Below are 27,670 nucleotides of genomic sequence, written 5' to 3' on the forward strand. Positions count from 1 at the left end.
GATGTCCCTGATGGTGAAGGTCGGATGTCCATGATCGTGATAGTCAAATATTTGACTATATCCTGTAGTGCAGGGGTCTCCAAACTTTCTAAATAAGGGGCTGGTTTACTATTCTTCAGATTTCTGAAGGGCCGGGCTGTAGTCAGTGGGAGTAGAAAATGCCCTGGTGTTGGTAACAATGCCCCATCATTGGCGTCAATGGGAGGAATAGTGTACTATTATTGGTGTCGGTGAGAGGAATAGTGTCCCATTGTTGGTGTCAGTGGGAGGAATAGTGTCCCATTATTGGTGTCAGTGGGAGGAATAGTGTCCCATTATTGGTGTTAGTGGGAGGAATAGTGTCCCATGGTTGGTGTCAGTGGGAAGAATAGTATCCAATTATTGGTATCAGTGGGAGGAGTAGTGTACCATTATTGGTGTCAGTGACAGGAATAGTGTCCCATCTTTGGGGTCAGTGGGAGGAATAGTGCCCCAGCGTTGGGGTCAGTGGGAGAAATAGTGCTCCACTACTGGTGTCAGTGGGAGGAATAGTGTCCCAGCGTTGGTGTCAGTTGCAGGTATAGAGCCCCACAGTTAGTGAGAGTGGAAGGACTTATGCTCCATTGTTGGTGTCAGTAGGAGAAATAGTGCTCCACTACTGGTGTCAGTGGGAGGAATAGTGCCCCAGTGTTGCTGTCAGTGGAAGAAATAGTGCCCCACTGTTTGTGTCAGTGGCAGGTATAGAGCCCCACAGTTAGTGAAAGTGGAAGGACTTATGCTCCATTGTTGGTGTCAGTGGCAGGAATTATGCCCCATTGTTGGTGTCAGTGGCAGGAATTATGCCCCATTGTTAATGTCAGTGCAAGAAATAGTGCCCCAAGGGATAAAGGCATGCAAAGGGCCACAGTTTGAAGACCCTTTGCTGCAGTGTATTTGGCTATATAAGTGAGATGTATATACAGTTACCACACTAATCATATTTATTGCTCTTAAGAACACAGTAAAATACATGTAGAACAGAAAAAGGTAGTTTAGGATGAAACCCTGGGGGCGTGGCTGAGCGGGAAACCCCCTCCTGTAAAGCGGGGCACATCCGTTCTTTGTGGCTGAAGATACTGTGTGTCTGTGTCCATCATACTTCTCTCCTTCTCCCTAAACAAGACAAGATACCGGAGTTAATACCCCAAATAAACAAGTGCATCCACACATTCATATTAAAGGGGAACAATCTAGTTCTCAGATTTGCAAGAGCTTTGCATCGCGGTGCAACCAGAATGATCACTGCTGGTCATGTTCAGCAGGTGGCACTAGTTCAACTGAATAGGGGCCTCCCACAATCGCACAGCAACCATGTGTAATGTATGTGGTTGCAGCACACAAGTGTGGGGCTCAAGGGGTTAAAGCAGGCAGTAAGGAGGAGATATGACACCTCCTCACCACCTGCCAAATGTTCTTCAGAGAGCAACACCAGTGTGAACTAGCCCTTAGGCCCCATGTACACGGGACACTTCTGAACGATGGAAACTGACCTCTGGAAAACGTAGGTTAAAAAACGTCTGTTTAGCCGTGTTTGCATAACGCGTTTATGCGCGTTTGCGTTTAGAAGCATTTTTGAAAGATAAGCACAGGAGAACCTCCCAAATGCACAGAATGCACTGAAAAGTGGTAAATTATTAACTATTTCAGACTGTTTCAGAGAAATACAGAGAGTAGAAGCAGAGACAGCAGTATATGTTGAGCTAATTAGGTCTGAGTTGCTCATTAACATTTCTTTTGTTTCCAAGGGTGGGAAAGGTGTCTGGCGGAGGGAGTCATTAAGGTCACCTGGCAGGGAGTCTTCATGAGGAATTTGAGGTGTGAATGGTCATTAACATATCTTTTGTTTCCAAGGGTGGGAGAGGTCTGAGGTGTGAATTGGTCATTACAATGTGTGACAAGCTTAGTAGGAACATCCTGTGTTCAGTGTTTTGTCCATTTGAGTACCCTGAAATGCTTTGCATGCATTTTTCATGATGAAAAAAGGCTCTGGACAGCATCGGGAACTGGAAGAGTTAAAAAACAAATTTCGACCGCAAACGCTTATAAACGCGATTTGCCACGTTTTGCCACATTTACAAGCGTTTGAAACGCTGATAAAATCGACTGCTGAACGCATGTTTTCTGCGTTCAAAAAACGACTGTAAACTCAACTTGCTGTAAAGGAGTGTAAACGACGATGTGTACATGGACACATAGGAAAACATTAGGGAGAGTTCAGGGGCTGCTGAAAAAAACGCTGAACAGCTCCTAAACGTGAGTTTATCAGCTGCAGTGTACATGAGCCCTTAGACTTGCATCCTTGAGATTTGATTTTTATATGATGAAGTGAAACATAAATTGTAACAATGAAGAAACGCCCCTGATCAGTTACCCCGTTTACTACAGTTTTGTGTAGCAAACCTGACCCATTACAGCATAAATGTCTTCTACATTGTAGTAGAAGAATAAATGACATTACCCCGCAGCCACTTCTCCCACTTGCAGCGACGTAATACACTTGCCCCATTATCAATATGCTTCCTTAGGTTCATTAATCTCCGCTAATTATGCATTCAAAGATTCTTGTAAACAGATGTTTCACTGCTGTTGAGGCAGGGAAATGGATTTATTTAACATCGATTGTTAAAAGTGTGTTTTGTTAGTACAAAAGACTCAGAGTGAATTTGATCTTGCTTAAAGCTGAATTTTTTAAAACCCAACACATACAGTACCTTTTTTCTTGCCAGTCTGGTGACGTCATGGCAGCTTCTTCTCCTGCTTTCGGTGGTGGTGAGCAAGCATACTTCTGGGACTGAGAGGCACTCGTGTAATGATGTGTTAGCGCCACTCAGTCCTGGAGTACTGTGAGCCCAGTCGGTGATGACACACCCCTGGGGAGGTCTTCAGAAGACAGGCTGGGCTCCCAGGAAGTGGACAGCATTGTCCTGAAGTCAATGTTGGCCCACCCAGGAAGTCAGGGACCACACAGGAGCGTAGAGATGGTAAGTGAAGATTGGCATTATTTTTGTATTTGAACCCTGGACTTCCACTTTACTTCATACTGGGACAAAACCACCTCTATTACCCACTTTAATTCATAACTGGGGCAAACCACTTCTGTTACCCACTTTAATTCATAACTGGGGCAAAACCACCTTTGTTATCCACTTTAATTCATTACTGGGGCAAAACCACCTCTATTACCCACTATAACTCATTACCGGGGCAAAACCACCTCTGTTACCCACTTTAATTCATTACTGGACCAAAACCACATCTATTACCCACTTTAATTCATAACTGGGGCAAAACCACCTCTGTTACCCACTTTAATTCATAACTGGGGCAAATCCACCTCTGTTACCCACTTTAATTCATAACTGGGGCAAAACCATCTCTGTTACCCACTTTAATTCATAACTGGGGCAAAACCATCTCTGTTACCCACTTTAATTCATAACTGGGGCAAACCACCTCTGTTACCCACTTTAATTTATAACTGGGGCAAAACCACCTCTGTTACCCACTTTAATTCATAACTGGGGCAAAACCACCTATATTACTCTTAAAGAAAAATTCTCCTTTTGTGATTTCAATCAGCTTTGCCTATTAAAAGTTCCTGTTATGACACTACTAAGAAATCCAATTTTTTCAACGAAGGGTAAAATCAGATGTACTGCTTGCTTTTGTTGGACCATGTATAACTGGCCTACAGGTGACCATTGACTGGCAGAATTCTCCCTGAAATCATAGTCAAGGAGACATCTGCCCAACCTCTATTGCACATTTTCCTCCCTACTAGAATAAGAGTCTTCAATTCCAAAGATGAAGGACTGGATAGAAAAGGTAGACCAGACGTATAAGATGGAGGAGGGATGTTGGGATGTGTTGGGGGAAAGGATAAAAAGTATATTTTGGATATGTATTTAAATGCTGAAAATGATATTTAATGGCAAGGAACCTTGTTTTTATTGTTGTTGAAATAATTCAAATTGGAAAATTAATAAAATATTAATGAAAAAAAAAATAAGAGTCTTCAAAATTGGTAGAAAAAAAGAGATGTGTATGTAGACCGTTATTTCCTTTCTTCTTTCAATGAAAAGTCTGGCTCTGTCACACAGAGGTTTCCTGCTCATTATCAATCTCCTCCTTAGCCTTAAAGTAAACCTGTGCCCAGGCTACAGATAGTCAGATATTTACATATTTGTATCAAGCAGTAAATGAGATATATAACAAGCCTTCACTGACCTCTGTAGCCCCAGGCACCATGGAATAATCAGTCCTCAAACTTTATAAAAGAAGCACTGAAATCACAGCTTGGCATCCCTACATGCATACTAGCAGTGTGACCCTTGTGTGAAATCCTGGCGATTTATATATATAAATCAGGGGCGGACTGACCATTTGGAAGCTCGGGCACTGCCCGAGGGCCCGGGGTCAGTAGGGGGCCCCATGAGATGCCCCTGGTACCTTTTTCATAGGCTTTTTTGAGTTTGGGCAAGGACACAGGGGCCCCATGATCCCCTATTGCCCGAGGGCCCCATGAGTTGTCAGTCCGCCCCTGATTGATATATATATATATATATATATATATATATATATATATACACTGCATGTTGAAATGCATTTTTTATAGATTTCAAAATATATATAACATATATTTTTAAATATATTTGTAAATGCATTCCAAAAATGTAGATTAGTATTTTTAAAGACATACAGTATATTTGAAATGTATTTTTAAAAATATTTTTCATATAATTTGTAATATATAAAAACACATTTCAACATGCAGTGTGTGTATATATATATATATATACATTGAAATATATTTAGAAATATATTGAATATGGCCAAAATTGTAGCATTTCAAATATATGTCAATATATTTGCACCACTCAGCCATCAACAGGGAGGAGAGAAAGTCCTGTGTAAGCTCACGCTATGTGGAACGTACCTAGGACTGATGACTATTTTACTGCCCCCCTCCCCATGTGACTGCATCAAGCCAAGCCCCAAGAGTCCAGTAGAAAGAGAGCGTCGCGTTGTTGGTGAAATGTCCCAGTAAGCTTATTTCACCATAACAATCCAAGATGTTTTTGGGGGTTCTAAGGGCCCCCTTCATCAGGGCTAAAAGAATATAAATTATAATGACAACCATTTATAATCCCTGATACCCGCTGGGTTGCTGCATTGCTGTAATTAAATCATCTTAGACTCTGTACTGATGGTGTGATGTTCTCTTTCTATTAAGAAAGCCACTAAGCACAGTATAGATGCTACAGGCAGGTGATTGTAACTCAGCCACGTCTACCTGCCCATAGCTCAAAGGTTATTGCCTCTTGTATATTGTCTATTACTTTTCCATGTAAATCCATCCTAACATAGGTTATGTATGAAACATTTGGAAACTTGAACACAATTTCTCAAACAGAAAGCTGCTAAGCAAAAGTCAGCGCACTCTACACCCCTATCTTTCACATTCTCAAGATCTCAACCAACTTCCACCCATAATTTCAAAGCATGACAAGAAAGAGTGAATCACATGATCCCCAGGGCTGGTCAGGCAGCAAAGGGAAAGTGATGAAATGCAAGAGAGTAGGAGAGCATTTAAAGAAGAACTCTGGGATAGGCGAAAAATCAACCCGTAGTACACCCCTCTACACAAAACACTACACGGTTAATAACATTTTGAAAATCCTTACCATTTAGGAGAAAAGTCTAATTGAATTTTCATAAACTCGTCTCTGCAATTCAAGACAGCATCTGTTCTGCCAAGGAGGAGGTGTAACAGCAGGAATTACATCATATCCTCTCCTCCCTCTCTGCAGTAAAAGGAAACTACAGTTCCCATCAAGCACAGGAGATTGTAGTGAATGTGGGCGGGCACACTAGGCCTGTACATGTTGAATGTGTCTGAGAGTCTCGGACTGCCCACCACTGCAAGTGGAGCTGAATGACATCCCTGCTTCCTGGAGAAAGAACTACAGAAGAGATTTGCCAAGACCGGTGGCTGGGGGAATAGGAGACATAGCAGCCACTGGTCTTACAAACAGGGAACCAAAGAGAATTAATGGTTTGATTTGAAAATGAATAGGCTATTTCAGAGCAACTACTGAGTGAAGTAGACCAGAAGATGGATAACATATTCAGTGAAGGTAGGAAATCAGCAACAAGGACGTGTAAAGAGGTTTCTGCTTTAAGTGACCTTGTTACTTCCCCCTGCTTGGGCAAAGCATAGGTCCACTTGAGAGGATTATCTAGTGTGAAAAGCCTTGATTCAGCCTGTCACTTTGTGATCTCCCAGTAGTGCAGGTTGTATTCATAAAGGGAACAGTACGAGACTCAATGAGCAGCACAGTCGCTAAGTGGTTAGCACTCCCGTCTAGCAGCACTTGAATTGTCGGTTCGAATCCCAAATACAACACTACCTGCCTGGAGTTTGCATGTTCACCCTGTGCCTGCGTGGGTGTCCTCCAGGTACTCCCACGCTTCAAAGACTGGCTAGTAGGTTGATTGACTCCTGTCTAAATTGACCCTAGTATCTGTATGTATGAATGTGAGTTAGGGACCTTGGATTGTAAGCTCCTTGAGGTCAGGGGCTGATGTGAATGTACAATATATATGTGTAAAGTGCTATGTAAATTGACAGCTTTATATAAGAACCTGTAATAAATAAATAAATAACCTGGCTTGTTGCTCTTTGCGTTTTTGGGCAAGATATTTCTTCTTCACGTTCTGCAGCTCATTGGCCAGTCTTTCAATCTCATACTTATATTCCTGTCTCTGAGATTCGTACATGTTCACTTCTGACGACAGAGCCTACAAGCAAGTAAAAAAGGAGAAAAGTCTTTGTGAGTTCGATGGCCGTAACTATACAGGAAGGGTGCCACTAAATCATTATAGGTCTCCATGAAGACGCAACACGTGGGGTAAAGAAGGCTTCACATTAACAAACAAAGAAATACAGCGCCTATAAGTGTGTACTGTGAAGGTATTTAAAAGAAAGATAAATAGTAACTCACATCTTAGAATTTAAAAAGAGGCTCATGGGTAAGAGGGTGAGACGTCTGTAGCCAGATGTAGTTGTGTGTCTGATCCAGAGGGGAGATCGATTGAGTCTGTCAGCAGGTCGTACTGTGCATGTGCAACATGGATGGTAAGCCTGGTGGAATCTCCAAGGTGTCTGCCAGCAGATGGTGCTGTGCATATGCAGCATGGATGGTGGAGCCTGGCAGAGTCTCCAAGATGTCTGGGATCAGCACATGTGGCGTCTGACATCATCAAAATGCGACGCGTTTCTGATCATGTGCTGGACGAGATGAGTCCAGGCGCGCTCTTTCATCAGGCAGGCTGACGGACTCAATCGATCTCCCCTCTGAATCAGACACACAACTACATCTGGCTACAGACATCTCACCCTTTTAACCATGAGCCTGTTTTTAAATTCTAAGATGTGAGTTACTATTTATCTTTCTTTTAAATACCTTCACAGTACACACTTAGAGGCTCTGTGTTTCTTTGTTTCCCTTCTGCAGAGTTATGCTTCACTCCTACGCAGCTTGCCCTTAGTGCCTACTGGACTACCTTCACCCCTGCCCATTTGGAACTCATCAAACATACAGTCAGGTCCATAAATATTGGGACATCAACACAATTCTAACATTTTTGGCTCTATACACCACCACAATGGATTTGAAATGAAACAAACAAGATGTGCTTTAACTGCAGACTGTCAGCTTTAATTTGAGGGCATTTATATCCAAATCAGGTGAACGGTGTAGGAATTACAACAGTTTGCATATGTGCCTCCCACTTGTTAAGAGACCAAAAGTAATGGGACAGAATAATAATCATAAATCAAACTTTCACTTTTTAATACTTGGTTGCAAATCCTTTGCAGTCAATTACAGCCTGAAGTGTGGAACGCATAGACATCACCAGACGCTGGGTTTCATCCCTGGTGATGCTCTGCCAGGCCTCTACTGCAACTGTCTTCAGTTCCTGCTTGTTCTTGGGGCATTTTCCCTTCAGTTTTGTCTTCAGCAAGTGAAATGCATGCTCAATCGGATTCAGGTCAGGTGATTGACTTGGTCATTGCATAACATTCCACTTCTTTCCCTTAAAAAACTCTTTGGTTGCTTTTGCAGTATGCTTTGGGTCATTGTCCATCTGCACTGTGAAGCGTCCAATGAGTTCTGAAGCATTTGGCTGAATAGGAGCAGATAATATTGCCCGAAACACTTCAGAATTCATCCTGCTGCTTTTGTCAGCAGTCACATAATCAATAAATACAAGAGAACCAGTTCCATTGGCAGCCATACATGCCCACGCCATGACACTACCACCACCATGCTTCACTGATGAGGTGGTATGCTTAGGATCATGAGCAGTTCCTTTCCTTCTCCATACTCTTCTCTTCCCATCACTCTGGTACAAGTTGATCTTGGTCTCATCTGTCCATAGGATGTTGTTCCAGAACTGTGAAGGCTTTTTTAGATGTCGTTTGGCAAACTCTAATCTGGCCTTCCTGTTTTTGAGGCTCACCAATGGTTTACATCTTGTGGTGAACCCTCTGTATTCACTCTGGTGAAGTCTTCTCTTGATTGTTGACTTTGACTCACATACACCTACCTCCTGGAGAGTGTTCTTGATCTGGCCAACTGTTGTGAAGGGTGTTTTCTTCACCAGGGAAAGAATTCTTCGGTCATCCAACACAGTTGTTTTCCGTGGTCTTCCGGGTGTTTTGGTGTTGCTGAGCTCACCGGTGCGTTCCTTCTTTTTGAGAATGTTCCAAACAGTTGTTTTGGCCACGCCTAATGTTTTTGCTATCTCTCTGATGGGTTTGTTTTGTTTTTTCAGCCTAATGATGGCTTGCTTCACTGATAGTGCCAGCTCTTTGGATCTCATCTTGAGAGTTGACAGCAACAGATTCCAAATGCAAATAGCACACTTGAAATGAACTTTGGCCCTTTTATCTGCTCATTGTAATTGGGATAATGAAGGAATAACACACACCTGGCCATGGAACAGCTGAGAAGCCAATTGTCCCATTACTTTTGGTCCCTTAACAAGTGGGAGGCACATATGCAAACTGTTGTAATTCCTACACCGTTCACCTGATTTGGATGTAAATATCTTCAAATTAAAGCTGACAGTCTGCAGTTAAAGCACATCTTGTTCTTTTCATTTCAAATCCATTGTGGTGGTGTATAGAGCCAAAAATGTTAGAATTGTGTCGATGTCCCAATATTTATGGACCTGACTGTACATGGACTGACACACCATGCGCCTGTTATCCTTTTTGTATTCACATTAACAAACACTGTTTGTAATTTTTACCCCTCTTCACAGTTAAATCCACTATAAAGCCAATGTAGGAGACACCTGACCAGCACACATACAAGAGATTGTTGGATATTCCCTTCCAAAACCATGGGCAATAATATGGAATCGTCTCCCTTTTCACCACTCTTCTGGGAAGGCTTTCCGCAAGATTTCAGTGTGTCTGTGGGAATATCTACCCATTTAGCCAAAAGGACATTTGTGCAGTCAAGTACTGATGTTAATTGAGGAGACCTGGTAGGGTGCAGGTCCACCCAAGTTCTTTCACACCATTCTCATTAAACCATGTGTTTATGGAGCTGACTTTGTACACAGGGTCACAGTTATGCTGGAACAAAAGAGAATTTTGGACTGTGCGCGTTCCCTGGGAGAGCGCAGCACCGCGATCCGGTGCCCGCTGTGTCCTCCGGACACAGAGGAACACCAATTGCTGTACTGGACCTCTGACATCATTGCTTACTACGTGTGAAATCTGTGAATGATCACAGCGGTCGAATGGTACAAGGCTATTCACAACAGCCATGTACCATGTGACAAGCTGTGACCAATCACAGCTCACACAGTTTTTCTCAATGACTAGAAGAATGCAGCCAGAGAGAAGGAGAAATGATTGCTTTTACAGCCTATATGGGTGTAAAAGCAATCAATGTAAAAAATAAAAAATCTTCATTGCCCCCCACAAGTAATACAGTGTCACTATGGTGACACTGTACTGCTAGGGTAACAGAATGTAAAAAAAACAAAAAAACATACATAATAATATAAAAAAATAAAATAAAAATGTAAAAACAAAATTGTAAAAAATTATAATTTTTGGTTATAAACTAATTTGGGTTATTTTTTTTTACTAAAAAGATAGCTGAATAAATTTTGGCCAATATTTATGAAGAAAGATTATTTATTTGCAAAATGTTATAAGAAAAACACTTTTTCCAAATTTTTGGACTTTTTCATTTATATAGCAAAAAAAAATAAAAATCCCAGTGGTGAATAAATACCACCAAAATAAAGTTTTATCTGTCTAAAAAAAATGCTAAAAAATTCATATGGGTACAGTGTTGCATGACCGCGCAATTGTCATTCAAAGTGCAACAGCACTGAAAGCTGAAATTGGCCCGGACAGGAAGGGGGTAAAAGTGTCCGGACTGGAAGTGGTTAAGGACCACACGGTGGCTGTTTTGCAACTGAAACCTGGATTTTGTATTCCAATTTTTTGCAGCTGAAAAATTGACAGCCATACATGTGAGGGGGTGTAACACATAGGCATGCACATGCTAGCGACTCCTTGCCTTTAGTTGTTTTGTCTTTTCTCGTAGTGTCTGCTGATAGATTTGCAGTTGCTCAGCAGCTTCTGGTCCTGGTTGTCGTGCTAATATGAGCTTCAGCTCCACATAGAGCTTTTCTTTCTCCTAGAAGATAAAAAGAATGACAAATTATCATCGCTTTTTCATAATTTTAAATAAACATGCAGGGGCAGCAAGAAAATTCCAATGAGCAAGCCAGACCTTGCCTTGCCCTGTGCATGGGTTGGCCACCATAAAAGCTAAATGGTCAGCTCAGACTAGTTATTAGCAGTGAACAAATTAGGTGCAACACTTAATTTGAATGGCTACTCCCGCCTAATGATAAGGATTCAGGTATAATGTTGTCGATTATGAATCAAACTTATAAAAGAAAACAAACCAAACATTTCAGGGATCTGCATTTTCTTCATCAGGGCTACAAAAGAACCATAAAAATTAACACAGTCAATACACATATACTTATGCAGGCCATAGATGGGGAGAAAAACGGCAGATTTTCGGCCGATTAACGAACTATCGGTCGGTCTAAAAAACTTACCTGACCACCAATTATTACGAAAATCGGCCGATTAATGAGTAACCTATAACGGGAAATGATGTCATTTTGTGACCTTTGTGATCCTTTTTCGGAAAACGATCGTTCGTTTTTGACCATCAATGAGGATAAAGTCGGGCGTTTTTCGAAAATTTTCCAACATCACCGATAATCTGAAAGTCCAAAATACACGAAAAACGGCCGACAAAATCGTCCACTAACGATAAGATAATCGGCCGGTTTTATTTTCGGACGAAAAATCGGCCGTTTTTCTCCCCATCTATGGCCTGCATTACACAGCATATGCATATATACACTATATTGCCAAAAGTATTGGGCCAGCCCACAAAATCATTGGATTCAGGTGTTCCAATCCCCTCCATGGACACAGGTGAATAAAATCAAGCCCCTAGACATGCAGACAGCTTCTACAAACATTGGTGAAAGAATGGGTCGCTCTCAGGAGCTCAGTGACTCCAAGCGTGGTCCCGTGATAGGTTGCCACCTGGGCAATAAGTCCATCCGTGACATTTCCTGGCTACTAAATATTCCACGCTCAACTGTTAGTGGGATTATAACAAAGTGGAAGCAACTGGGAACAACAGCCACTCAGCCACCAAGTGGTAGGCCACGTCACATGACAGGGCGGGGTCAGCATATAGTGAAGCGCACAGTGCGCAGAAGTCGCCAACTGTCTGCAGAGTCAATAGCTAAAGACCTCCAAACTTGGTATGGCCTTCAGATTAGCACAACAATGGTGCGTAGAGAGCTTCATGGAATGGGTTTCCATGGCCGAGCAGCTGCATCCAAGCCTTACATCACCAAGTGCAATGCAAAGCGTCGGATGCCGTGGTGTAAAGTACGCCGCCACTGGACTCTAGAGCAGTGGAGAAGTGTTCTCTGGAGTGATCAATCACGCTTCTCTGTTTGGCAATCCGATGGATGTGTCTGGGTTTGGCGGTTGCCAGAAGAACAGTACTTGCCTGACTGCATTGTGCCAAGTGTAAAGTTTGGTGGAGGGGGGATTCTGGTGTGGGGATGTTTTTCAGGGGTTGGGCTTGGCCCCCTAGTTCCAGTGAAGGGAAATCTTAAGGCCTCAGCATACCAAGACATTTTGGACAATTTCATGTTCCCAACCTTGTGGGAAGAGTTTGGGGATGGCCCCTTCCTGTTCCAACATGACTGCGCACCAGTGCACAAAGCAAGGTCCATAAACACATGGATGAGTGAGTTTGGGGTGGAGGAACTTGACTGGCCTGCATAGAGTCACACAAAGCTCTGTGAGTCATCTGTTATGCTGTTGTGCGGTAAAATACACAATTTATCATCAGTGGTGGATTTTGGTTTTGTGCTGCCCTAGGCAAGACTAATATCGGACACACACATACACCCCCCCCCCTTATCTAAATTTTGCCCACCCATTCCTGCTTAAGATCCATTCCTTTATTTGTAAACTCCACCCCTTTCCTCTTTAGGCTCCACCTCTTCCTATTAGAGCCCCACCTCTTCTTCTCTGTACATTAAAAGTGGATAATGAGTGCATATATTTCCCCCATCTTTGGTGTCAGTGGGAGGAATAGTGCCCCATCATTGGTGTTAGTATGGGCGTAATAGTGCCCCATCATTAGTGTCAGCGTGGAAGGAATAGTGCCCCATCATTGGTGTCAGTAGGAGGAATCAATAGGAGGAATAGTGCCCCATCATTGGTGTCAGTGGGAGGAATAGTGCCCCATCATTGGTGTCAGTGGGAGGAATAATGCCCCATCATTGGTGTCAGTGGGAGGAATAGTGCCCCATCATTGGTGTTAGTATGGGCGTAATAGTGCCCCATCATTAGTGTCAGTGTGGAAGGAATAGTGCCCCATCATTGGTGTCAGTAGGAGGAATCAGTAGGAGGAATAGTGCCCCATCATTGGTGTCAGTGGGAGGAATAGTGCCCCATCATTGGTGTCAGTGGGAGGAATAATGCCCCATCATTGGTGTCAGTGGGAGGAATAGTGCCCCATCATTGGTGCTAGTATGGGAGTAATAGTGCCCCATCATTGGTATCAGTGGGAGGAATAGTGCCCCATCATTGGTGTCAGTGGGAGGAATAGTGCCCCATCATTGGTGCTAGTGTGGGAGTAAGAGTGCCCCATCATTATTGTCAGTGTGGGAGGAATAGTGCCCCATCATAGGTGTCAGTGGGAGGAATAGTGCCCCATCATTGGTGTCAGTGACACCAATGATAGGGCACTATTCCTCCTATGCTAAAGATAATTATTGAGAGGTTATAAAATAAATTAAATTATCGTATCACCCAATATTTGGTCTCCATTCAGTAGCCAAAAAGGCATGCAAAAAGGAGAATTTGTGAAAAGAAATTCACAGAAAAGCGGCTACATTATGAACAGAATGTGACACTCAGAAAAATTTCCAAAAATTATGCTTTATTACACTTATAAATATGACATATGGGCAGTCGCCCTGGTTTACCATCACCTCAGTATGAGACAATACACACAGACCTAAAACCATTAAAATAACACCAAGACCGGTCTAAATGCATGTGCAACAGAGAAAATGACTACAAGAGTCTAATGTCCCTGAGACACAGACACATAGGTGAACACTTCCCAAGGAGGTGTATCCAAAAATTATACCATAGGTATACCATAATACATGTTATGATATTAGAATTCGGCAATTGCCATAATGGTTATATCCCAAACAGGGAATCCAAAAATTATACTATGGATATGGATATCACATGTATGCAATTCAGCAAGCACAATATGCGTCAAAAGGAGAACAATATGCCACAGGCCTGTATGAAAAAAGACAAAAATGTCATATGTATAATGCAATACATTCCTGTGCCGGCACAAGTGGTTGGGGCCCATTCATCTGTATAAACAGCTGTTTCTTAGAGCTCTTAGATGAGAATATGCGCCATTTATTCCCAGGATGGAAGAAAGGATGCAAAATGCAGCACTCTGCTTGAAATGGTTTCTTCACCACTACATGTGGACTACACACCACTTTCTGTAAGAAAAACAAGACACATCCCAAAATATCTTCTGCCTGTTGAAATGCATGTGGTATGTCTTGTTTCCCATAAAAAGCACCATGATGTCCCCATCCTGTAGTAAAACAGACAATATGTGGAAGAGTCACTGACAGAGCTTACACTCTATGTAGGATATATAGGTCATATAATGACAGAGGACCATATATCTAATGTCCTGTAACAGTCCACTCACCACCTGTGCACTGGATAATAGGAACGGAAAGGATGTCCTTCATAGGTATTGCCATACAAGGCCAAAGAGGCCAAGGAACCACCGCTGACATCCGCCGATATACGGCGGGTTCCAGCCCCTTCTTGGCGCCTGTGCTGCTTAGGCTTGCCTCATGGCATGTGAAGATGGCTTCCTCCTAATGGGTCAGCGTGCGTTCCACCTAGTGCGCATGACCGGAAGTGACGTATCTGACGTATGACGTCATACGTCAGATACGTCACTTCCGGTCATGCGCACTAGGTGGAACGCACGCTGACCCATTAGGAGGAAGCCATCTTCACATGCCATGAGGCAAGCCTAAGCAGCACAGGCGCCAAGAAGGGGCTGGAACCCGCCGTATATCGGCGGATGTCAGCGGTAAATCCTTGGCCTCTTTGGCCTTGTATGGCAATACCTATGAAGGACATCCTTTCCGTTCCTATTATCCAGTGCACAGGTGGTGAGTGGACTGTTACAGGACATTAGATATATGGTCCTCTGTCATTATATGACCTATATATCCTACATAGAGTGTAAGCTCTGTCAGTGACTCTTCCACATATTGTCTGTTTTACTACAGGATGGGGACATCATGGTGCTTTTTATGGGAAACAAGACATACCACATGCATTTCAACAGGCAGAAGATCTTTTGGGATGTGTCTTGTTTTTCTTACAGAAAGTGGTGTGTAGTCCACATGTAGTGGTGAAGAAACCATTTCAAGCAGAGTGCTGCATTTTGCATCCTTTCTTCCATCCTGGGAATAAATGGCGCATATTCTCATCTAAGAGCTCTAAGAAACAGCTGTTTATACAGATGAATGGGCCCCAACCACTTGTGCCGGCACAGGAATGTATTGCATTATACATATGACATTTTTGTCTTTTTTCATACAGGCCTGTGGCATATTGTTCTCCTTTTGACGCATATTGTGCTTGCTGAATTGCATACATGTGATATCCATATCCATAGTATAATTTTTGGATTCCCTGTTTGGGATATAACCATTATGGCAATTGCCGAATTCTAATATCATAACATGTATTATGGTATACCTATGGTATAATTTTTGGATACACCTCCTTGGGAAGTGTTCACCTATGTGTCTGTGTCTCAGGGACATTAGACTCTTGTAGTCATTTTCTCTGTTGCACATGCATTTAGACCGGTCTTGGTGTTATTTTAATGGTTTTAGGTCTGTGTGTATTGTCTCATACTGAGGTGATGGTAAACCAGGGCGACTGCCCATATGTCATATTTATAAGTGTAATAAAGCATAATTTTTGGAAATTTTTCTGAGTGTCACATTCTGTTCATAATGTAGCTGCTTTTCTGTGAATTTCTTTTCACAAATTCTCCTTTTTGCGCGCACTATTCCTCCTACACTGACACCAATGATGGGGCACTATTCCTCCTACACTGACACCAATGATGGGGCACTATTACTCCCTCTGACACCAATGATGGGGCACTACATTACATTGCTGACCCCTCCTCCAGGCCAGGTCCCTCCTTCTCCCATCCACAGCCAGCATACCTGCAGCAGCACCCTCTGCTCTCCCCAGATCCCGGCCATGCGGCACAGACACTTACTGATCAGCTGCCTTCCTTCTCCAGCCACTCTCCTCCTCTTCACCAGCTCCAACCACTCCCACACACCGATCAGCTTACTCGTGCTGCCTACAGATCCGGCAGCCAACCACCGGCAAGGAGGCAGATCTTGCAGGGGGAGGGACAGGCTGCCATTGGCCACCCAGTGATCTCGGGGGTGTGGCCAGATAAGAGGCGCAGGTTGGTATGTCACCCAGGAGAAGATAAATTCCTGCCCACATTGCGGCATCTGTGATCCATCATCCACCCGGGATATGAGTAGGACACGAGACACTCTCTCTGCCCCTCCTCCAGCAGTGCCTTCGTGGATCAGATCGAAGTGGGACACATAATAGCTACATAACAGCCCCTGTCCTAAGTATCACTTGTGTGGGAAGGGGGCGAAGCGACGCCCCCCCTGAAAAGTGCCACCCTAGGCAAAGGCCTCGTTTGCCTCGTGCAAAATACGCCCCTGTTTATCATATGTCACTGCCAAGCATAGGTGTATTTCCAGACTTTGGTTAAGTATATGATCAGTATTGAGAGTATATAGTTAGAAGTCTGCTTTAGGTGCTGGAATTTGAAGACGCATTTTCTATTACAAGCTCCGAATGAGAAGATGAGGAAGAGGAATGCAGAGTGAATGCAATTCAGGTAGAAAAGAGTAAATGTGAAAAAATCTTTGTTAAGATCGGGCTGGAAAATCTATAAAACCTCCTCTCTTCTAAATAAGTCATTGCTGACAAAACCACTTTTATAAAGCCTCCATTATTCTCTCTTCTTCCTGTACAGGAGCAAAACACTGGCTGCATTTGTTTCATCAGCTCTGCGCAAAGTTCTGACAACCAAGGGAATAAAGGCATGGAAGGTGGGGTGTAATGGAATCCACGTTCTTGTCTTTACATGGAAAACACACAAGAGAAATACACCATATGATTCTGATAGATAAAAATGACTGAGTTCAGGTGTTTGCAGTAAAGGGGTCTGTTAGTTCTACGGTATACAATGGAATATTTGGACTCATGCATGCAGCTGTATCTAGATGTACAGAGTTAATTTCAGTGTATTTTCCTAACAGGGAGCCCAAGGGTGCTGTGTGCAACCACCTTTAAAAGTCAAAAACTACGAGACTATACCTGTTCTGACTGTTTGGTGCTTTGTGATGGTGTGAGAAGCGCCACCCAGGCAGGTTGAGGGGCTCCAAGGTGCCTGTGTCTTACAGAGGACACTGGATTTTCAATTTCCTAAAGGATTAATAAAACCCTGTCTGGGTCCTAGAGCTTGGAGGCCTTGTAGAGACTGGAGGTTTTGTAACATACAGAGTGAACTGTATTTTCAGTATCCTCAGAGATTAATAAAATCCCACCTGGGTCCTGGAGCCAGGAGGCTTTGTCTCTACTTCAGAGACCTAAGAACCAAAAATGTACATATTGCAGCGTACCCAGTGCCACCCGGGAGGGTTGAAGGGCCCCAGGGTGCTTGTGTCATACAGAGTGAACTGGATTTTCAGTTTCTTTAGAGGTTAGTAAAACCCTGCTTGGGTCCTAGAGTCTGGAGGCTTTGTAGAGATTAGAGGCCTAAGAACCAAAAATGAATATGTTGCAGCATACCCAGTGCCATCCAGGAGGGTTAAAGGGTGCTTCTGTCATACAGAGAAAACTGGATTTTCAGTCTCCTTAGAGATTAGTAAAACCCTGGCTGAGTCCTAGACTCTGGAGGATTCATAGAGATTACAGACCTAAGAACCAAAAATGTATATATTGTATATATGTATATGTATATATATTATATATGTATATATAAGTCAAAAACTACGAGACTATACCTGTTCCGACTGTTTGGTGCTCTGTGATGGTGTGAGAAGCGCCACCCAAGCAGGTTGAGGGGCTCCAAGGTGCCTGTGTCTTACAGAGGAAACTAGATTTTCAATTTCCTAAAGGATTAATAAAACTCTCTGGGTCCTGGAGCTTGGAGGCCTTGTAGAGACTGGAGGTTTTGTAGAGACTAGACACCCTGGAACCAAAAATGTATATATTGCAGCGTACCCCAGTGCCACCCAGGTAGGTTGAAGGTCTCCAGGGTGCTTGTAACATACAGAGTGAACTGTATTTTCAGTATCCTCAGAGCTTAATAAAATCCCATTGGGTCCTGGAGCCAGGAGGCGTTGTCTCTACTTTAGACACCTAAGAACCAAAAAAGGAATATATTGCAGCGTACCCAGTGCCACCCGGGAGGGTTGAAGGGCCCCAGGGTGCTTGTGTCATACAAAGTGTACTGGATTTTCAGTTTCTTTAGAGGTTAGTAAAACCCTGCCTGGGTCCTAGAGTCTGGAGGCTTTGTAGAGATTAGAGGCCTAAGAACCAAAAATGAATATGTTGCAGCATACCCAGTGCCATCCAGGAGGGTTAAATGGTGCTTCTGTCATACAGAGGAAACTGGATTTTCAGTCTCCTTAAAGATTAGTAAAACACTGGCTGAGTCCTGGACTCTGGAGGATTCATAGAGATTACAGACCTAAGAACCAAAAATGTATATATTGCCACATATCCAGTGCCACCCATGAAGGTTGAAGGGCTCCAGGGTTCTTGTGTTATACAAAGTGAACTGGATTTTCAGTTTCCTTAAAGATTAGTAAAACCGTGTCTGGGTCCTAGAGTCTGGAGGCTTCCTAGAGATTAGAGACCTAAGAACCAAAATAAATATGTTACAGCATACCAAGTGCCATCCAGGAGGGTTAAAGGGCTCCAGGGTGCTTTTTTCATACAGTGGGAACTGGATTTTCAGCTTCCTCAGAGATTAGTAAAACCCTGCCTGTGTCCTGGAGCCTGGAGGTTTTGCAGAGACTAGAGACCCAAGGACCAAAAATTAATATATTGCAGCGTACCCAATGCCACCCAGAGAGGTCGAAGGGCTACAGGGTGTTTGTGTCATACTGTAAAGGACCGCCTGACAGCACCTCTATCAATCCCCTGGCAGAGCCTCCCCAGAGTGCGGAGTCTAAGCACCGGAGCACTTGTTCACCAGGGCCCCTGATGGTGGGGATGGACTTGGAGTGCTCTGGTACCAGGTCGCAGCTGCTAGGTATCTCCAACAGGGGTAGAGAAGTCTGACAGGAGCTCCAGGGGGCTAAGAGTCTGATGTGAGGGAGCCTAGTGATCCCTACGGGATGGATGGATGAGCTAAATCAGAGTCATACAGGCCGGGTCGGTAACTAGCGGGTCGGTGAGGTACAAAACGGTAGGCAAAGGATAGTCGGGTCACACGCAGGGTCAATACCAAAAGATCAGATTTAAAGGGGAACATCCAGGAGCAGAGTTAGGCAGGCCAAGGGTCAGGACAGGAGAAGGCAGCAAGGTCAAACAATCCAGATCAAGATACTCACAACACAGGTAACAGCATACAAAGACCATTCGGCAACAAGTGTTTGTGCAGAGCTGGTTTAAATAGCCCGCCCTGCACCTGACAGGCGCAGCCTAGGTCCTAGTGCCTGCCTAGTACTGTCAAGACGACGGGTGCGCCTGGGTCCTAGTGCCCTGCCACCTACACATCTTGGCAGACACCTACGCCTGTGTAGACCCATGCGTCGCGATGGTCCCTGACACATACAGAGTGAACTGGATTTCCAGTTTACTCAGAGACTGGTAAAGCCCAGTCTTGAACCTTGAGCCTAGAGGCTCCATAGAGTCTTAGAAGAGATGAAGTCTTCAATTCTGGATCCATGTTTTGCAGACAACCACATGCAGGTGTGGACACCCGACTTCATACAGGGGCTGAGGATGGTTCTGGGCTCCTTCTGAAATGTGTCTGTACTGGCCTCAAGAAGAGGAACTCTGACCAGGCTATCATCTGAGAGCAGGGGCGGACTGACAACTCATGGGGCCCCCGGACAATAGGGGATCATGGGGCCCTTGTGTCCTTGCCCAAACTCAAAAACGCCTATGAAAAAAGATACCAGGGGCATCTCATGGAGCCCCCTACTGACCCCGGGCCCTCGGGCAGTGCCCGAGTTTCCAAATGGTCAGTCCGCCCCTGCCTGAGAGATGTATTACGGCAATTGTATAGGCAGGAACCTGTACTCACTACAAGACCGAGAGGTATTAGAAGAGTGTGTAAATAGGCAGGAGCCAATTAAAAGTGAATACATGAGATTTTAGTGACTGGGTTTACAGCTAACTTAAATGTAAAAATGCCTAATACAGTCAATAGGCCTTCCTATGCCAATCTGTCCAGATATCTCCTACTCAGCTTGCCTTTTGGCAATCCCTGAAAACTCATCTCTTCAGGCAAGACTATCCCGCCTGTACCTAAAAACTCATTAAAAAACTCATCCCCACACTGGTATTACCTTTTCTATCACTTGCCTCCCCTTCCCAACCCCTTTACTATTGCCTGAAATTTTGTAAAATGTTGTGCAAACTGCTGGTGCTGTATACATCCCGTATTAATGGTAAGCATGAAAAAGGTAATAGCAAGTATTTTATTAAACAAAATATGACAATAGTTTGGAATATATAGTGTGTTACCAAATTCATTGCATTCAGTTAAGGTTTAGAACAGACCTGGGCATTTTACAACCCCCAGGCCACATCCAGCATTTTGGCTGTCTCTGTCCAGCTTACATGAGGTCAACTGAAAATTAAAATTGTATGCGTACAATACACTTGCATTGCTTTTATTTTTAAGGTGACTGCTATTTTTTTCCAATTTACATAGGTGCATGCTTGCCTACGCACCTTTGCAGTAATGTGTTGGAGAATAGGTATCTACAAGAGATGACGGCACCCAATTTCCGCCCCTGCTTCTCCCCCCAAGGCTGTGTGACACTACTCCATTGTTCTTGGGGAGGAGTGTCCCCAACTCCAGGCCATCCAGTATAGAAGATGGTGTTGCTTCTGCCATTGTTGGTCCCTGGTTGCCAAGATGGTGGTGGGCACACTTCCATTCTTTCCAAATGGCTTTGGCCAAGTAGGAGGGGCAGTGCCACCCTTCATGTGATTAGGAAGTGTCAGGGATGCGGGTGTGACCAGAAGTGTGTGGACTGACACAGGGAAACGTAGGCTTCAGATATAGTAAATAATATAATTTATTGAGACTAACAATACAAATATAAACGCGGTGCACCAAACCCCAAGCTAACACAAATACATACAACAAGGTGAAACAAACCCAAACCTAAACTGATATAGATACACAGGTACATACACATATAGAGCACAACGTAGTCAGGCAGGCCGGGTCGATAACTATCGGACAGGTAGGTACAGGAGGAGCAGTCGGAGAGAATGGTCAGGGTCACAAGCCAGGGATCAAACAGGAGAAGTCAGCAGAGGTCAGGATCAGGCAGGGTCGGCAACAAGTCAGGCAGAAACAGGAACAGGAATGCAGGTTACAAGATACAGGGGCCCATGGAAAAACACACACCAAGGCACAGACTGCAGGTCTGGCCATCCCTTAAATACACCACCTGCAATCAGCCCCAGGTGATGGCTAATTGCCGAAGTGAACTTCTGGTTGTTGAGAGCACCCGCTGGCCAGCCCTGGTACTGCAGCCCACAAGGCAGGTGAGTCCCACCACTATTGGCAAGTCCATTCCTGACAGGAAGGACCATGGAAGGTGGGCAGCAAGGATATGATGCAGGTAAAGGCATGCCGAGAGGTGTTGCCAGGTCCTGCTCTCCACCCCACAGGTAAGGGGTGAAGCCTAAAACCCCACTAGTTGTCCTTAATTTTCACCTTGTTGTGGAAGTGACAAAACATGCCGGAGGTGTGTATAACAGTGGAGGGAATATATAAATAGTATAGTGAATAAAAATAATGTGCACTGTTGTGTGTACAGCTTACGCAGTATTCCTTGAATGCAAACATGTCCATAGTGTATGGTTTTACTAACTCCAGAGCCTTTGCTCTGTCTTTTGCATACTGCCTTTGGAATATATAAATACCCATCCTATTGGTTTGACTCTCCACAACAGTCCCAGTTAATCATGTGACTCCTTGGGAATATTAACTGCCCACCCCTGGTTTAGATCTACATGAAATATATGTGATGGCCAACTTTCAAATGAGTCCGGCCAAACGAAAGTTTTGGAGAAAGCCAATAGGAAGGAGGTTTTAGTATTCACTCTGTGCATATAATCTGTGGTTTGCTTAAACGTTGCATTATATTATGAAATAAGTTGTGACAACATGAAACTTGATCAACTTTTTTCTGCTATAAAGTAGATGTGTCGTATGACATTGGTGGTAATCCATGCTCTACATATTTGGATTGGTTGCATGGCTCGAAAATAAAAGACCATACATCCGCAACCTGTAGTAGCTCTCTACAAGACACAGCTGCTCTACTATCAAAACTGGCTTTAAAATGGGAAATGCTGAGAACATTATCTGTACATAAACACTCAATATTGTCCACCACCTGCTGACTTCCATCTCAGAACAATTTATCAAGCAGACTACATTCCTCCATTCCTGCATAGCCAGCACATTGCCTCCTCTCCCTTGGGGTCTACAACTGGAATTTACAGTTAAAGAAATATACAACAAAAAAAACGTAATCTCTTCATTTAAAACCCAAAGGTAATTATTTAAATTTCTAAGTATTTTATATACTTGTATTTTATACAAGTACATTTTATTTACCTTGATATTTCTATATCTGATGCAATTATAGCACTAACTTCATCAGGAAAATACCCTTCCCTAGCTTCTCCCTTGTACTTTCCTTACTAGCGCATATACAAAAAACAAATGCTGTATTATTGAGATTGACACACAGGGTTCGATTTACTAAAGCGAAGTTTGCCGTTCACTTTGCAAGGCATTAGGAAATTTCCCCAGAGCTTAGTGAATGTGGTGAAAGTTCAAGGATACCCAATCATGAGCATGGAAAACGAAAGATTAAAAGAAAAACACAAGTTTTGCTTGCATGGGATTGGATGTTGGAAATCCGCAGAACTTCACTTCATTAACTAAGCTCCTGGGAACATTCCTAACGGTTTCTGTTCTTAAAGTGATTGTAAACACTTTGTTGTTTAAAAAAAAAAAACATCAAACAGGTTTATACTTACCTGCTTTGCACAATTGAATTGCACACAGCGGCCCTGAACCTACTCTTCTCGGGTCCTCGCTGGTGCTCCTGAGTCCTCCACTCAGCAGAGTGCCTCTATAGAAAGTGGGCTTGCTCCAAAGCTTCGCTGTCTAGGTCTATTGACACAGACAACGGGACTCGGCCCTGCCTCCTGCTCCCTAAATAACATCAAACAGGTTTATACTTACCTGCTTTGTACAACTGAATTGCACACAGCGGCCCTGAACCTACTCTTCTTGGGTCGTCGCTGGCGCTCCTGAGTCCTCCACTCCGCAGAGTGCCTCTATAGAAATTGGGATTGCTCCAAAGCCTTGCTGTCTAGGTCTATTGACACAGACAGCGGGACTCGGCCCTGCCCCCTGCTTCCTAAATATCACCAAACTGGGTTATACTTACCTGCTCTGTGCAAATGAATTGTACACAGCGGCCCTGAACCTACTCTTCTCGGGTCAATGGCTCTTGCTGCCTCAGCAAAGCCAGTGAGTGAGGGGAGAGAGGAGTTGCAGACATGCACAGCGGTGGATCAAATGGGGACATTGGTAAGTATAAGGGGGGGTGAGGGGGCGATACCAATGCCTAAACATTTTTTACCGTAATGCAAGGAAAGATTCAGAATTTTGTTTTTTAAATTGTGAATAGCAAAATGAACATTTTCTGCCTGCAGCCACTGAATACCAGCAGGAAGAGGCAGAGAATAAGCAGGCTTTCAGCGCTGGCTAGAGAAATATGCCACCCCTCCTGTCCGAGTGTAAAACAGAATGTGATAGGGAAGCCACATGGGCCCCTGGAGCCTGGGGCAGGATTGCCATTGCGACCCCTGACGGTACACCAGTGGTTGGGTTTGTGTGATAAAAACACATCTCAACTATGAGGTTTTACCCCCCCCCCCAAACCACAAATATAAACAAGCCCTTACTGTCCTGATCCCCCTATAAGGCTGCTTTCACACTCATGCGCTGCACATTAGCTATTACTATTTGAAATCAAATGTGACATTACACTACATTATTGTGTATTTATTTAGAGATTCCTTTTCAATGCCCCCTGAAAAAGATCTTGGATTGGAATGAACGCAACGCGTCGGAACTATTGGGGCTATTATGCACTTTGATGGATGTAGGGCAGTGGTGTATTTAGTTCATGTGCTGCCCCAGGCAACACTAAAATCGGGCACCCACCCCACCAGTATCCCCCCCGCTGACACCATCCTCCGCCAGCCCAGCTCATTGACGCAATCCCACCCCCCATCCCCACCCACCACCACCGAACAACACACTTCCCTGCCGTAACCACCCAATTCATGCATTAAACTTAACCTCCAGAATGAAAGAAGCATGACTGTTGGACTTGCAGAATCCCCGAGGCTAATACTTACCTACCCCCCTTAAAAACACCACCACCCCTTCAAAACCTTTCCACCCAAATAAACACGCAACTCTCTTTTTGGTGTAAAACTGGCCATAGCAACCATTTATTTAACATAACTCAAACATAAATTTCTTACAGTAACTCAATTGATACCTGACAGTAAAATACCACCCGGGTCCAAGGTCTCTGAAGGCACCATTACTCCCATCACCAACTCGGCTGTATCTGATACCCAATGAAAGGCCCCCAGCTGCTACTACACCGCCTCGGGGACAATACTACCGTTACTTAACCCAGATACAGCCAAATGAACTCCCACATTACCAACATGACCTTTTATTGGGAAGGGACACCCATACCTACGATGGGCCCAACTCATAATTCATCAACTTGTCACTCCACCACCGCCTTCAAAGACCCATCAACCCCTGCCGGCTGCCATGACAAACGAACAAACACTTCGGGACACAACAGCTGTCCTGAACCCTGAACAAACGCCATGAACCCACATAAAACAAACACCACAAACAACCCAACAAACAGCAAAACAACACCGGAACAAACACAATGACAAAACTATAACCAACACAACAAACAGAATACAAACCAACTTCAGGGCAGGAGGGCGGGAGAAACCACCTCCGTGATGGCACAAGCTCCGACTGACTCCGACAAGACCCAACCCCCCATTTCAAATCCTGCAAGACCACCCACAATGCTGCGTACACCAATCAAGTAAGTAACCACCCCCCATCCCCTTTTTCCTTCCCTATACTCTACCCAAATTACACTCTCCGCCTCGTCTGCACGCCCCAGTCATGCTGGCCTTCCCTTATACTTCACTCAGTCCAGGCCTTGACTGGAAGCCATCCCCGCACCCTCCAGCAGCACACAGCCTCCTCAGATCTCATGGCGGTGCTGACCAGGTCCCCATCCTCGCCACTTATGTCCCTTTTTCCGGGGGTGTTGACGCCCCCCCTGAAAATTGCCGCCCCAGACAAATGCCTTGCGGTAAATACGCTGCTGATATAGAGGAAATATGGCTGGCTGTAGATAAACAGGTGCAACGTTTGGAGGAGGACTTGTTTCATCTCTGTGTATCACCTGAGGCCAGTCTCTGCACCCCTAGTGTACACTTGCTAGATTGACTTCCGTAAAACTTCAAGTGTTTTTTAAATAATTGTCTGGAGTTGTTATTCAGAGAGTGTGACAGGAATATGACATTGATTATCGGGCTGAAAAAAAAAATACAGAAATCTATAGAGCGTGCCTGTGTCATAAAAGACATGACAATGTTGGAGCAAGGAAAGGCTTGGCAATGACTGGGCACTTACAGTGAGATTGCATTTTAGGCTGCCAGTAATTGTCCAGAAAGACAAAGAGTGCTGAATCCGATGGCTTTTTCACAAAAATCCAAATAATTATGGGTAGTATTAGCAGAATAGAGAAAAGCAGCTCCTTGCCGTAGTATCCACTGTGGTGCAGAAACAGCATAACAAAATGAGTTGGCAAGGGGATGCCGTTTTTTTTTTTTTTTTTTGTTTAAAGGGCATCGGGACGGTGCCAAGTTGTTTAATACAATCCTTGCTGGGCGGATTGGGAATGGGGACGGTGAAATACAATAGTCGGTGTTTACAGAGTAGGCCCCAGGAGCTGCGTTTCATTCTAACACTGCGGCAGGCCAACAAACAGGCAGAAGAATTAAAGCCCGCAAGTGCTCCCTTGCCAGCAGTTGAGTGCGGGCGGCGAGCACACATCTCGGCACCCGCTCGGCTGTTACAGCACACTCTGCGCTGATAAGCACTCAATAGGTCACTGCGGGCATTTCATTTAAAGGATGTTTTTGTACGATGTGTTGGAGGGTGCAAGGACAAAACATGGATTTGGTGTGTTGCTTGTTGGGACACAATAGAACATCTGGAGGATTGATTCAGACAGGTGAGCTGTGACGGGGCAATCGTCGCCTGGGTTTTGTGATTACACGGTGACATGGCTAACTAGGTTGAAGAAACACACTTCCACCAAGTTCAGCCGCTCATTAACTTCAGCAGTTTTGGTCCAGAGGAAGGCGAGTCAATCGTTAGACTCATTTAACCGGTCAAAATACTCCCACATGTCGACTTTTGGTGAATAGGCCCCATAAAAATGAGATGATCAAGCAATGATCTATATATCACTTTTGTTCCCCTGCTAACGAGATGGCTCAGTGTAATGCAGGATTGGGGGCAGTCTAACACCCCCCCCCCAACTTTACATGTGAATTAACCCTAATGCAGGCCATACATGGGTGAATGAGCCCTAATTGCAGGCCATACATGGGTGAATGAGCCCTAATGCAGGCCATACATGGGTGAATGAGCCCTAATTGCAGGCCATACATGGGTGAATGAGCCCTAATTGCAGGTCATACATGGGTGAATGAGCCCTAATTGCAGGTCATACATGGGTGAATGAGCCCTAATTGCAGGCCTTATATGGGTGAATGAGCCCTAATTGCAGGCCATACATGGGTGAATGAGCCCTAATGCAGGCCATACATGGGTGAATGAGCCCTAATGCAGGCCATACATGGGTGAATGAGCCCTAATGCAGGCCATACATGGGTGAATGAGCCCTAATTGCAGGTCATACATGGGTGAATGAGCCCTAATTTCAGGCCTTACATGGGTGAATGAGCCCTAATTGCAGGCCATACATGGGTGAATGAGCCCTAATGCAGGTCATACATGGGTGAATGAGCCCTAATGCAGGCCGTACATGGGTGAATGAGCCCTAATTGCAGGCCATACATGGGTGAATGAGCCCTAATGCAGGCCATACATGGGTGAATGAGCCCTAATTGCAGGCCTTATATGGGTGAATGAGCCCTAATTGCAGGCCATACATGGGTGAATGAGCTCTAATTGCAGGTCTTACATGGGTGAATGAGCCCTAATGCAGACCATACATGGGTGAATGAGCCCTAATTTCAGGCCATACATGGGTGAATGAGCCCTAATTGCAGGCCATACATTGGTGAATGAGCCCTAATTGCAGGTCATACATGGGTGAATGAGCCCTAATTGCAGGCCTTACATGGGTGAATGAACCCTAATTGCAGGCCTTACATGGGTGAATGAGCCCTAATTCCAGGCCATACATGGGTGAATGAGCCCTAATGCAGGCCATACATGGGTGAATG

The 27,670-nt window shown here is 44.3% G+C and overlaps 1 protein-coding gene across 1 annotated transcript in view; it reads right to left on the reverse strand.

Moving 5' to 3' along the window:
- Nucleotides 1–936: 936 nt before the first annotated feature.
- CFAP58 (cilia and flagella associated protein 58) overlaps nucleotides 937–27,670 on the reverse strand; it is a 123,424-nt gene continuing 96,690 nt past the window's right edge. The window contains exons 16-18 of the mRNA XM_089680826.1: nucleotides 10,632–10,751; nucleotides 6,686–6,819; nucleotides 937–1,131 (exon numbers count right to left, since the gene is read on the reverse strand). Coding sequence (XP_089536952.1) covers nucleotides 1,011–1,131; nucleotides 6,686–6,819; nucleotides 10,632–10,751 — 375 coding nt within the window. The 3' untranslated portion in view covers nucleotides 937–1,010. The remainder of the gene's footprint in view (nucleotides 1,132–6,685; nucleotides 6,820–10,631; nucleotides 10,752–27,670) is intronic.

Source organism: Staurois parvus, unplaced genomic scaffold, assembly GCF_062004578.1.
Source record: "Staurois parvus isolate SC_StPar_1 unplaced genomic scaffold, SC_StPar_1.0 ptg000250l, whole genome shotgun sequence".
NCBI lineage: Eukaryota > Metazoa > Chordata > Amphibia > Anura > Ranidae > Staurois > Staurois parvus.